This window comes from Colletotrichum graminicola (assembly GCF_000149035.1).
Source record: "Colletotrichum graminicola M1.001 genomic scaffold supercont1.52, whole genome shotgun sequence".
NCBI classification, from domain to species: Eukaryota; Fungi; Ascomycota; class Sordariomycetes; order Glomerellales; family Glomerellaceae; genus Colletotrichum; species Colletotrichum graminicola.
Genome location: NW_007361056.1, coordinates 95,090 through 107,332, shown reverse-complemented (window position 1 = coordinate 107,332; position 12,243 = coordinate 95,090). Strand labels below are relative to the sequence as shown.

Below are 12,243 nucleotides of genomic sequence, written 5' to 3'. Positions count from 1 at the left end.
GGGCTTTGCCGATCCAATCAGAAATTAGTAGTTCGGTCCTTGCTGCCAGTAGTCGAGTCCAATGTTGAACTGTTCAGGTCACCCACTACATGAAGCAACAAAGCTCGTTCCGCGACTGGATAAAAGATCACTTCTTGACGACACCTGCGAGTCGGGAGCAGTTGACATCATCTTTGACGCGGCCCCGGAAGTGAAACATGATTCTTCCACTGAATCTCTGTAGCAGGCCTATCACTTTTATACCTGGACGTTTACCACCATATCGGCGCATGGGTATAGGAAATGTGAAGAAGAAGAGTAAGGGAAGACGACGACTACTCTCGGTACAACGGGTCCACACAGAATCATTCACAGGGATCACATCGCTTCGAGAGCGCCGTTGGAATAACATATAACAGAAGCAAAAAAGCGCTGCATTTGCAGCCTGGCCGGCACATGGTCATTTCGCCCCGTCTCTTTCGGCATCATTCAAGATAGCGAGCAGAGGAGAGCACCACACCCTCTAATAGATCCCACCCATCCGCGCCCCCCCCTAGGACGAACCCCTCCGTCTCAGAAAACAATACCGCCCCCGTCAACGACCAGGTCGCTCCCGTTGAAGTAGCTCCCCGCGCGCGAGCAGAGCATGACGACGACGCCGGCGATCTCCTCGGGCATGGCCATCCTCCCCGAGGGGTTCCGGCTCGCCCAGACGGCGCGGGCCTCGGCTAGGCCCTCGCCCTCGTTGAGGACGGTGTCGACGTAGCCCGGACTGACGCTGTTGACGGTGATGCCGTGGCGGGCCCACTCGGCGGCGAGGCTGCTCTTGAGCTGCAGCAGGGCGCCCTTGCTCGCGTTGTACGCGGCCTGGGGCTGCGGGTAGTTGACGCGGTGGGCCGAGATGGAGGCGGTGAAGATGACGCGGCCGCCGCGGCCGGCGCGGACCATGGCGCGGGCGGCGGCCTGGGCGCAGACGAAGGCGGACGTCGTGTTGACGTCGAGGACGCGGCGGAACTCGGCGGCGGGGGTGTCGAGGGCGTGGGAGCAGCTGACGATGCCGGCGAGGCAGACGAGGTAGTCGACGCCGCCGAGGGCGCCGACGGCGTGATCGACGGCCGAGGGGACGGCGGCCTCGTCCGTGACGTCGACGGCGCGGGCCTCGATGGCGGCGGCGGGGAACTCGTCGCGGAGGGAGGCGACCTGGGCCCGGGCGGCGGGGGAGGCGACGTCGAGGTCGAGCAGGAGGAGGGCCGTGAGGCCGTGCTGGAGGAGGGCGCGGGAGACGGCGCGGGCGATGGCGCCGGTGCCCCCGGTGATGATGGCGGTGCCGGGGACGGCGAAGCGGTCGGCGGCGGTGTCTTGGGCGGAGGCGGTGCGGAGGGCCGCGCCGGGGAGGTCGGCGAGGCCCGTGGCCAGGGTCATGGTGGGGAGCTGGCGCTTCGTGAGGTCGGCGCGGGCGGCGGCGGGGTCGGCCATGATTTGGTGTTGGTGGTGGTGGTGGCGATTTATGGGATTTAGGAGATTCGGGTGGTTTTGAGTCGGGACTTGTAGGTTCAGTGAGGGATATGAGGTGGGATATGAGATGCTTAATTGAATCGACGAGGTCAATGGAACGCTACAAGGGAGTCACTTTGTTTTTCTTCTTCTTTTTTTCGAATGTTTAACCTTGTTTCCGTTTAACCCGCCGCAATGTTGAACACCCCGATTTCGCCAAGAGGCGGGGGAAGGGGGGTCATCCGGGTTATCAACACGTCGTCGGCAGCGCAGGGTGACAGGACGCCGCGCTCGACGGAGGACTGTCGCCCGATGCGGGTCAGGGTCTGTGCTGGCCGGCGGCGGTGGCGGCGGCGGGGTTCCGAGTGCGGGGGTGGATGACCTTGTACGTCACGTCACGACGCGTTGGGAGAGAGGAGGGGAGGCCGGGGGACGTCCAGTTTAAAAACATGTATAACAGGGTATTGTCAAGCGGGCGAGGACGACATCGTCAATAGTTCACCCCGGGCCACCTTGCGCTCGCGGTATGGCGTGGTATGTACCTGTCACGAAATCGGAAGTGAGATAGGTTTGAGTAATTCTCATCATGAACAGACACGGCATTTGTCGCCGCGCCGATTAAATTACGTAAACTAAAAAAAAAATCCATGTGAAGAATACTACTTTGGGACAATCCACCATTGTCATGCCATGTCGCCGTGTGCGCGCAATGAATGCCGTCTCTAATCTCGCTCGACTCTTTTGCAAAATGCTGAAAAATAAACACCAAAATTCTGTTGCTTTTTTCCGATCCCCCCCACCATCCTTCTCCCTTCTATAATCAACAGACAGTAAGAGAAAACGTGACCATGTCGGACTGGGTATGAATGCAATCATCTGCGGTTGAAGTTCAAGAACTTGCTCTGTCAAGTTGTCAGCGTCTGCTGGAGGAGAAACCCAAAAAATGGGGAAGGAGAAGGGGGACTTACGGCCATAAAAATAATAATGATGTTGCTACCGACAAACGCCGCAAAGATACCAATATCCCTCCAACGGTGGTTGAAATCCAACCCCAAGGGCTGGTAGAACTCGTCGCCGACCTTGTAGGCGCAGTACTCGCAGTTCGACGTGTCGTTGTTGGCAAGGTACCCGGGCCCCCCGTTGTCGAAGAAGGGCTGCATGTACTCGCCGCACGTCTGGCCCGGCGGCGCCGTGAAGGGATTGAACTCGGCCTTGGAGCAGACGACCTTGAGGTCGTGCAGCGCCGTGACGACCATACCGCCGATGAGGCGCGTGAAGGGGTCGAGCTGGTAGAGCCAGGAGCGCCAGAAGGCGGGCATCTGCGGGGCGGGGATGGTGACACCGCAGAAGAGGGCAAAGGTGATCATGAGGAAGGGGTCGAATTGCGACGAGATGAAGGGGCTGGGCGTCAGAGAGGCGATGGCGTGACCCAGGGTGACGGAGAAGAGCTCGGTGACGAGGATCATCAAGAACTGGTAGCCCGCGCGGGACGACTCGGACTGGAAGCCTGGCATGTAGTACAGCGGCAGGAAGAAGGTGACGGCGCACAGGATGGAGTACGGCAGCTCGGCGACGGTCATGGCGGCGGCGAAGATCAGCGGGTTGTACATCTTGGACGACGACTCGCGGAAGAAGAGGGCGCGCTTGATGTGGAACATGATCTCGACCTGGCTGATAATGAGGGCCGGCAGAACGGTGACTTCGAACATGACAAAGACCTTGTACTGCAGCGCGCTGCGGCTCTGGTCGAGGTTGAGGTAGGTGAGACCGGTGATGAGGGCGACGATGACATGGTTGAAGAGACGGGTGAAGAGGTAGTCGGGGCTGCGCCAGAAGCTGAGGTTCATGCGCTTCACGACCACCTTGAGCTGGTGCCACTGCGGGCTGGCGTACTCCCTCTCGAGGTCGTGGTTCGTGGTCCGGCCCGCCGCCAAGCGCTGCTCCTTCAACTGGCTGATGGTGTCCTTGACGTTAGCAAGCTCGGCGCTGTCTTCCCAGATGTCGGCCCAGTCTTTGTTCCCGACGCGGGGCGCAGAGCCCGCGCCGATGGCCTCGAGCATGTATTCGGCGACGTTGTCGGTGGGCTTGGCGACGGCGCCATGGCGCTTCAGGTAGTCGCGCAGGACGACGGCGTCCTGGCCAATGTCGCCGAAGTAGACGGTGCGTCCGCCCTTCTGGAGGAGCAGGAGACGGTCAAAGTTCTCAAACAGGGCGGCGTTGGGCTGGTGGATGGTGCAGAGGATGGCCTGTCCGGCGGCGGCAAGCTTCTTAAGGAAGCGCACGATGTTGAAGGCGCTCTGGCTGTCAAGACCGGAGGTGGGTTCGTCGAGGAAGAGGAGGAGCTCGGGCTTGGCAGCCAGCTCGACACCGATCGTGACGCGCTTCCGTTGCTCGACCGTCAGGCCGAATTCGGGGGATCCAATGATACAGTCGGCGATGTGCTCCATCTCGAGCAGGGCGATGATCTCCTCGACGTACGAGAACCGCTCCGGGATGGGGGTCTCGTAGGGCTGACGCAGGAGGGCGGAGAAGCGGAGGGCCTCGCGGACGGTCTGAGTGGGATCGTGGAGATCAAGCTGCTCGGCATACGATGTGCTTCGCTGGAACTGCTTTCCGGGCTTCATGCCGTCGACAAGAACGTCACCGTGAATAACACCAATGTTCTTGCGGGACGCAAGAACATCAAGGAGGGTGGTCTTGCCCGCACCGGAAGCACCCATCAGAGCAGTGAGCTGGCCGGGCTTGACGTAGCCGTAGATGTTGTTGAGCAGGCGACGGGTTCCTCCGGGAACAGGGACGTCATAGTTGAGGTCCTCCCAGGTCAGGACGGCCTCCGACTTGATGCTCAGCTCAGAGCCCTCCTGCTTGTCGCCGCGGCGCTTGGCGGCTCGCTTCTCAACGAGAGCCTCGTTGAGCTTCTTGCGCTCCTCGTTGGGCTTCTGGTAGACCTTGGCTGAGTTGCTGTTGTTGCCAAAGCTGATGAGTTCACCGAGAGTGACGTTCATGATGAGGAAGAAGACGATGAGGGCAAAGATGATGCCCCAGTTGCGCCACAGATCGCCCTTGAAGTAGCTGAATGCAGCTGCAATGTATGCCGAACCGTCGACGAGAGTGGTGCCGGGCTCGGAGCCAGGAAGGGTGCAGACTTGGTGGTTGATGTCGCCATAGCCAGGGCCCGATGGAATGAGCGACGTGCCAGAGCATGTGAGCTTCTGCCGGCTGAACTCGTTCTCCATCATGGCGCTGAAGGCAAGACCGAGCGCGTTGACCCAGTAGATCCATCGAATCCACACGTGCTCAGACTGGTACTGGATGATGTAGCCGGATGTCACGACGAAGAAGGTGATTAGCACGACGGCGAGTTTGATGGCTTGGTCGAAACCTAGATCAGTGTTAGACGTATTCTTTGATACAGTTTACCCACTTAGGGAGTCAAATATTCACCGAAGCTTATGCAGCCGAGAATCCTGAAGAACAGGGTCATGGCGATGTTTCCTGACAGAATCATGAGGTAAAACGTGAAGAAAGCCCCAGCGTTGCGGACAAGGCCCTTTTGACGTGAAATTAGCTTCTATCAGATATTGTGTGAATACGATAATAATAACTCACGCTCATAAAATATACAATGACGGAAAAGACGAAAATCTGTGTGGCTGCAAAGGCCTGGTCGACGATGATCTGGGCAATCCAGAGGGCAGAAGGTCGGTGGAAGGCGTAGGCTTTGTGTTTGTTGACGATCGCGCGACCAGTCATGGTACTTCCGAGTTCCGAGAAGGCCTGGAAGGCGTTGAACAAGAGCGAGATGAACATGACACCGCCCTTGCTGAAGGCGCTGGCAGAAGTCGAACCGAGACGGAAGAAGAGGGAACCGAGGACGAGGGCGATGACGATGGAGCGGATCCAGGAGAGGGCGAGAGCGAGGCGGTCTTGCAGCTTGAGGACGAATTGGCGCTTCATCAGCGCCCACACCTGTAGGTGGAAGCCAACAGCGTAGACGGACTTTTTGGAGGTGCCGCGCTTGGCCTCCTTGACGGCGACCTGGAAGTCCTCGTGCTTCTCCTTCTCCTGCGCGAGGCGGGCCTTGTACTCTTCCATCTCGCTGTCGAGCAGCTTCTTGAACTTGGACGCCTGGAAGGCCTCGGCAAGGGTCTCGGGGCTGTGGGGCGCGTTCTCGGGCGAGCGGCCGGGGGCGTACTCTCGCTCGAACTCGTCGGTGCATCCGGTCACGTAGTCGGGCGTGGTCTGTCTGGGGCGGGGCGCAAAGCCGAGACCCTCAAAGTAGGCGCGGGCCTCCTTGGCGGGGCCGAAGTAGACCTGCTTTCCGGCGTCGATGACCATGACCTTGTCAAAGTGGTTGTAGATGTTCTCGGAGGCCTGGTAGAGAGAGACGAAGGTGGTGGTCCGGTACAGATTCGTCTGGACGCGCAGAGACTTGACGAAGTCGAGGGCGGTACTGGCATCGAGGCCGCGGGTGCTGTTGTCCCAGGAGAGAACGCAGGCGTTGCTGATCATCATCTCTGCGATGGAAACACGCTTGCGTTCGCCACCAGAAACACCGCGCACCAAGGCGTCGCCGACGATGGTGTGGCGGGTGTGCTCGATGTTGAACATCTTCAAGAGGGTGGAGATGACGTGCTCCTTGAAATCCTGTTTGGACAGGCCGACAGGGCGCTTCGCAGGGAGCTTGGTGTCGAGAGCAAAACCCAGTGTCTGCTCGACGGTGAGGGTGGCGTGGTGGATGTCGTCTTCCTGATTGTAGACGGCCTCGCCGCGGTACTGCTTGAACTCGCCGGCAGTAAAGGGGCCGTAGAGCACCTCACCTTCGACGGCGGTGTAGCCATCGCGCCAGTTGGCGATGGTCTTGAGAAAAGTACTGCAGCCAGAGCCAGGTTTACCCAGGACCAGAACCATCTCGCCGGGCTTACAGACACCCTTGAAGTTGTCCAACAAGGTGGCCTCGACGCCCTTCTTGTTCAGTCCAAGCAGGTCCATGACCGGGGTGACGTAGTCGACGAAGTTGACAAAAGCATCGGGGAATGTCTGCACGTAGTTGGTGGTGCCACCCATGCCCTTGACGGTAAGGCCGTCCCAGTAGGCACCGATGTGCTTCGGTCTAATGCCGGCCTGGCGCTCGGCCTCGACGCCACCGCGCAGGACGGCCTCGAGGTCGAACTGTTCACCCTCGGTGTCGGAGGAGGGCGAGGACGAGTTGACGTTTGCGACGGCCTTCTCGACATCTTGATGCTTGTTGCGACTGTTGCGACTGTTTACCCTGCTTGCGCGCGACAAGCCAGACAGCTCGCGCTGCAGCTCAGCAAACTCGGCCTCGGCCTGGTGAACCGAGACACCGGTGTGGATGGCGCTGAATCCATCGGGGTTGTTGCGGCGGGCCTCCTCTCGCCGGTTCTCGGAACTGTCAGTGGCGGTGGAAGTGGATGATCGCGAAGGCGGGTTCGCGTCGGCCGTGTTCTTCTCGTCGACGACGGCAGGGCTGCCTCCGGCGACAGCTTCCTGCGTCTTTTCAAAGGCCTGGTCGGCCATTGGACCGTCGGGGTGAGAGACTTGTCGCTTTTGGTCGATGTCGACTGCGAAGGGTAGCTTAGTGGTAGGGTACGAAAATTCGGAACGGTGGTTCGAAAGCGCGGGTGAGAAAGTGAGTGTATGAGAGAGGTGAAATATTTATTATTATAATAGCGGGTGGTGATCCAGACGGCTGGGAAGTGGTGGTGGCTGGCCCGTGCCGATGAGACGAAGTTGTTGTTTGTAGTGGAGGTACGGGGATGTATGTGTACCGGTGGGAGGGTGGCACGGAGAAAGGGACAATGAGTCGGGGAAGGTGCCGTTTCAAAGAGATGAAATAGTCATGAAAGAGTTGGTGTAGTAGAGAGAAAGAGAGCGCGTGGGCATACGGGAGTGGTGATGCTTCGGACCAGAGAGCCGTCGTTCGGCGGAGGGAAAGATTATTGACCGGTAGACTCACAACCGCCGTTGATGAGTCGAACGACAAGATGGAGGGAAGGTTGAATGAAAAGAAATTTGTTGACCAGAGAAAGCAGTCAACACGCGAACTAAAGCAGCGCTAGGGGAGGGACGGGGATAGAAAAAAATAAGGAGGGACCCCCCTGACATGTTTGGCTGTCCATCGTTGTTGCCTCTGTCGGATCGACTTCGGGAGTCTAAACCGAGGAATATTACATTGCCAATCAGCAGCAATGGCAAACTGGGGGTCGGGGTTTGGCCCGGATGTAGGCCGTCTTAAGCCCGCGCTGTGGGGCACCCGGCAGCTAGGTCTCTTACATCGTAGCTGGCCGATGCTTACTAGTACTTATCGCAAAGATCCGTGTCCATACGGGTCTGTACTCGACCAAGGGAGGTGTTCAATATCATTATCCGTACGGATACATGCAAGGAGACGGGTATCCTGTCTGACAGGGGGCATCCGTGCTCTACGGAGTGGTACTGCCTGTACATACCTACTCAGTAGTACGCAGTATGTTTGTGTGGGGTTGCTCCCAGCTCCATTTGCGGCATGCAGATGCGACCAGGGCAAACACAGAACAGAGAGCCCGCAGCTGATAAATTGTCGGGGATGCCCAGGCCTTTCTGTTGTGCCTGCTGGTGTGAGGGTGGTGGGGTCACCGTGAGTGTGTGGATCATCGATTCTTCGAGCTACCTACGTAGTAGTTGGTGGCCGAAGGCATGGTACCGTATCCCTACTAGATGAGCCATCATGATGCTTGCAAGGTCACAGATTGAGAGGCCGGAAGCTGCAGGACCATCCATCGCCTTGGTAGACAGAGACGGCAATTCTTGCATCATCGGGAGACGAGACGAAGAGACAGCTGCCACCCTCATCCTTGGACGAAGAGGAGGCGGTCAGCATGGGGGAAACTTAGGATGAGATGAATTGGGATGGATCCGAGGGTTTTTTTTTTTTTTGGGGGGGGGGGGGGGGGGGGGGGGGGGGTTTACGCTCTGTGCGTGGCCGTTAATGGACGGATGACATACTCGGCAGCCGAAAAGGACATGAACAAGGCCGGCTGCTATCTAACGGCATCCCACCCGACAAGGCATCTTAGGTCGGCGACGGTCATTGGATACACGTATTCTTTCCTAGGTGATATCGCTGCTTGGCTGCTAGCTGCTAATCATCTTAGCAGCGCCGGCTTAGTGTGCTGCCCATCATGGATGCGAGCACAAGTGCGAAACACAGGTACCGGTATCTAACGTGCCGGTTAATTGTCGGCAGCTGGTAGTTGTGGAGAAGAGACTCTGACCTGTGCCTACCACGAATGCAATATCAAGCTAAGTAACTATCTAAGCAGGTAGGTACAAAGTATGTCTTGCACTTGTCGGTTTGCTGATGCTTATGCCATTGCCGCCGCTGCTGCTGCTGCTGCGCGAAAAGACGGCAATCCGCTTCCGCTTTCTGTCCCTGACCGAATAGGCATGTTTCACTCTCGCCAAATAGAGTACCATAGCCACTCGTCAGATCCAATATCTGCTAATTCTTGGGCTAACGGGAAGGGGTATTACAGCCGCCGTAAGGAGTATGATCTACTAGCAGAAACAGGGATCTGGTGGTAGCAAAAATAGGGTTTTGTCATGTATATTAGAAGCAAATTAGGTAGGAAGTGTAAGAAAGACTGGCAAGCAGGCTTGTTATGGTTGCTAGACGTCTTCTGCTGGAGATTGACCGCCTTCTATTATAGGCCTAGTTTAACGGGCCACACTATACCTTATATAGTAACCGCGATACCTTTTCCTGTTAGCTCCAAAGTTAGCAGATGTCGGATCTGACGAGTGGCTACGGTAGGTATGTAGACATGGTACTGTTGAAGGAGCCTTGTTACAGTCAGCTCTGGCGGGGTTTCCTGTTCCTGTTCCTGTTCCTGTTGTTGTGGGGGAGGAAGGCGCAGAGCTGACCACGGCGGGGGTGGGCGGGCGGGTGGAGAAAGAAAAAAAAAGGTGGCGCTCCTTCTCCACCCGTTCTTTTCTTTCCTCTTCTTCCTTTTTTTCTTCCTTCTTCTTTTTATTTGATGAAATTCTTAGGACCCCTGCCCAGGCTGGCTTGGGGAGGAAGGGCCGAGGGCCGATAGTGGCGTCTTCCTGTTGGTGTTGCCTCTCTCTCACTGGCTCCTTCCCCAGTCGTCTGCCTGCCCGCCGTTGCCCTTGCCGTCGTTCGAGTTGCACACACTAGGTGCAGTACGTACACAGCCCGCACGACTTGTCAGGTAGGTAGGTAGGTATGTGGGCTCTTGCCGTCGGTAACGAGTCATCCGGCAAGACATACCTGTACCTACACGACGCCTGCATACTACGGTATCGGGCCAAAGTTTAACCCCCTCGTCAGGTAAATGTGGCCGTGCTTTTTTGATTATCTCAGCGACGGTACTTTGAGCTTCTTGTGCACATCTATCATAATTCTGGCCAGTGAGAGTCTCTCGTACGTGGGTCACAACTCCACACTACCTGCTAGGGAGTTTATTTTTACTTACCCATCATACGTAGTAGTACTGGAGCTTCAGCTAGCGGCATTCCTACTTCTGAATCAACGCCGCTTACTCAGCGGCTCTTTCCCAAAGCAACAACCCCGAGCCACCGAGCCAACCCAGGTTTGTCCAAGTTTGGAGGAGCTTCTCCGAAATTGCACATCTGACGGCAGCTTCTGAGCCAAACATCTCCTACATCAGCAACCCCCCCCCCAAACAAAGTCATATTACTGAATATTCCCGCCATCAAGCTCTCGTTTGATAGGCTTGCCCTCCTGCTTACAAATACACAGTACAGTCACTTCGCACACAACATGTTGTTCCATCGGCAATCTTCCTAACCTTCTACCTACCCAGGTACACCTGGCCCAGTATGGAAAACACTCGCTCACCCCATTCACGCCCCATCTCGAGTCCCGCGTGCAGATCTGACCTCCCTGGGACTACCCCCTACACTGAGGTAGGTACTCCGTAGTGTGCAACTAATAGGTAGCTTGCAGCTTACAGCTTACAGGGCCGTCACCGCCGTAAGCCCACCGTCGAAATCTCCTGGTACACATCCCTCTGGGTGCACGTTGCCAAGCCCGTCCTTAAATGTTCACCTTTAGCTACTGCACAAGCTAACGGTAGGAGGGAAGGTGGTCGCCCATCGCGCTAGGCTCAATATGGAAAGCGGTCAACCTATCTGTTCACCCAATGACACCCAAACTTCCTGCTGACGTACGCAACTAACCCCTACTTCTGCCAGTATCTGATCCCTGTTTCTGCCAGCACACTATACCCCTTATGGTGGCCGCGATACCCGTTGCCGTTAGCTTGTATAGTAGCTAAAGGTGAATTTAGCCAGTGTGGACGGTAGTTGTGGCCGTCCGCCAGCTAGATCAATGCCGTCCAAAAGTATCCCTACGGTGGGGTGCACGAAAACGGCTACAAGTATCGAAATGATGGGCGGGTGAATAATGGAAAGGTCGGTCTCACTTCCCGTCCCGCCTCTCGGAGACTTTCCCTTACGAATTACCGCTTCGCAGCCTAAGCCTCCCGCCCGCCCTTCCGCCGCAAGTCAACCGCTACACTCCATCACCCGCCTATACCCCCGCCTTTATCGGCCGATGATTCGGGAAAGGAAAAAAAAGGATTTACCCGTGTGAGGGTGCCACCTTGGCTAATCAACGCCACCAACATCCCCCGACTTGGCGAGTCTGACGGGAAACGCTTGACATTAGATGAGTCACGAGAGCTTGCCAGGTGTCGCCAATGGCGCCATTAAACAAAATGTCCGTCCGTCCGTCTCGCTCTCACTCAGATGCGCGCCTCTACCAAGGTGCCCCCCACCCCGCGTGACGCCGCGTTGTGCCCACCGCCGGCAAGTGAGCAAGCACATGGCCCCGACACACACCCAGCCTGCTGGTTGATCCTCGGTCCCAAGTGTTGCGATGCGAAACATGGACGAGAAAGCCAACTCTAAAACATCCCTCGCACGTTGCAGCATGCGCCCTGCACTCTCGATTCGAAGCAGATGCCCTGCCTCGTCCTTCATCCACCCGGATGAACAATGGCAGCTCCCTCTTTTTGGGGAGGGGATCAGCATCCCAGCAATAGTCCGGCATTGACACATTGCCAGACGACTCCTCGTCCTTCAAACTCGGTCAAGGTTAGTTCTACTATAGGCAACTGACCTGTTACGTGTTCTAGATGATGTTTCCGTCGCCAAACCCCCCTTCCCTCCCTCGCCTCTTCCTCCTCCTCCGCCCCTTCGTGTACTGCCCAATTCCAGCCTAGATCACGCTTACCTGCGCTCTCACTTCGTTTCAGAAGCGCAATTTCCTTGCGAGATATGGTAAAAAGAGAAATTACGCGCTTGGCTGTGTGGGCGTGGGCGACAGCGTGAGAGTGAGGTCCCCCGGTCGAACCCGAGTCTGTCTTACTCACTCGAGTAGGACGAGCGAGCGATCTGCGCCTCCAACCCGTCCCGTCCCGTCCCAAAGCGTCGTCCTCAATCGACAAAAAGCAATTCTGTCATCTGGAAGCTGACACTCGGTCTCGTCCCTTTACCCAGCACGCACCATGCTGCCGCCATGGTTACCGGACGTTGTGGATCCTGAAAAACAACGGCCTTTGCGCCATTAAATGGTGACCGGACGTCTGTGAAACTCTCTTGCCGCTCAAAAAGCAACCTCGGCAGTTGTCCAGAGACCCACCGAGGGGGTGCCGGCAGATAGATCTCACCGGAGACGGTGGGGCTTGAGAGCCAGCCCTCGTGTGATTTGCACAGTTGACC

The 12,243-nt window shown here is 57.1% G+C and overlaps 2 protein-coding genes across 2 annotated transcripts; both read right to left on the bottom strand.

Moving 5' to 3' along the window:
- Positions 1-552: 552 nt before the first annotated feature.
- Positions 553-1,455, bottom strand: GLRG_09771 (short chain dehydrogenase; the record flags this gene model as incomplete). Its single annotated transcript, XM_008100456.1, has 1 exon — positions 553-1,455. One exon carries the CDS (start codon positions 1,453-1,455, stop codon positions 553-555), a length of 903 nt encoding a protein of 300 aa, XP_008098647.1.
- Positions 1,456-2,345: 890 nt separating this feature from the next.
- Positions 2,346-7,014, bottom strand: GLRG_09770 (ABC-2 type transporter; the record flags this gene model as incomplete). The annotated part of the gene is made up of 4 exons (XM_008100455.1): positions 2,346-2,375; positions 2,442-4,855; positions 4,918-5,023; positions 5,083-7,014. 4 exons carry the CDS (start codon positions 7,012-7,014, stop codon positions 2,346-2,348), a joined length of 4,482 nt encoding a protein of 1,493 aa, XP_008098646.1.
- Positions 7,015-12,243: the final 5,229 nt, after the last annotated feature.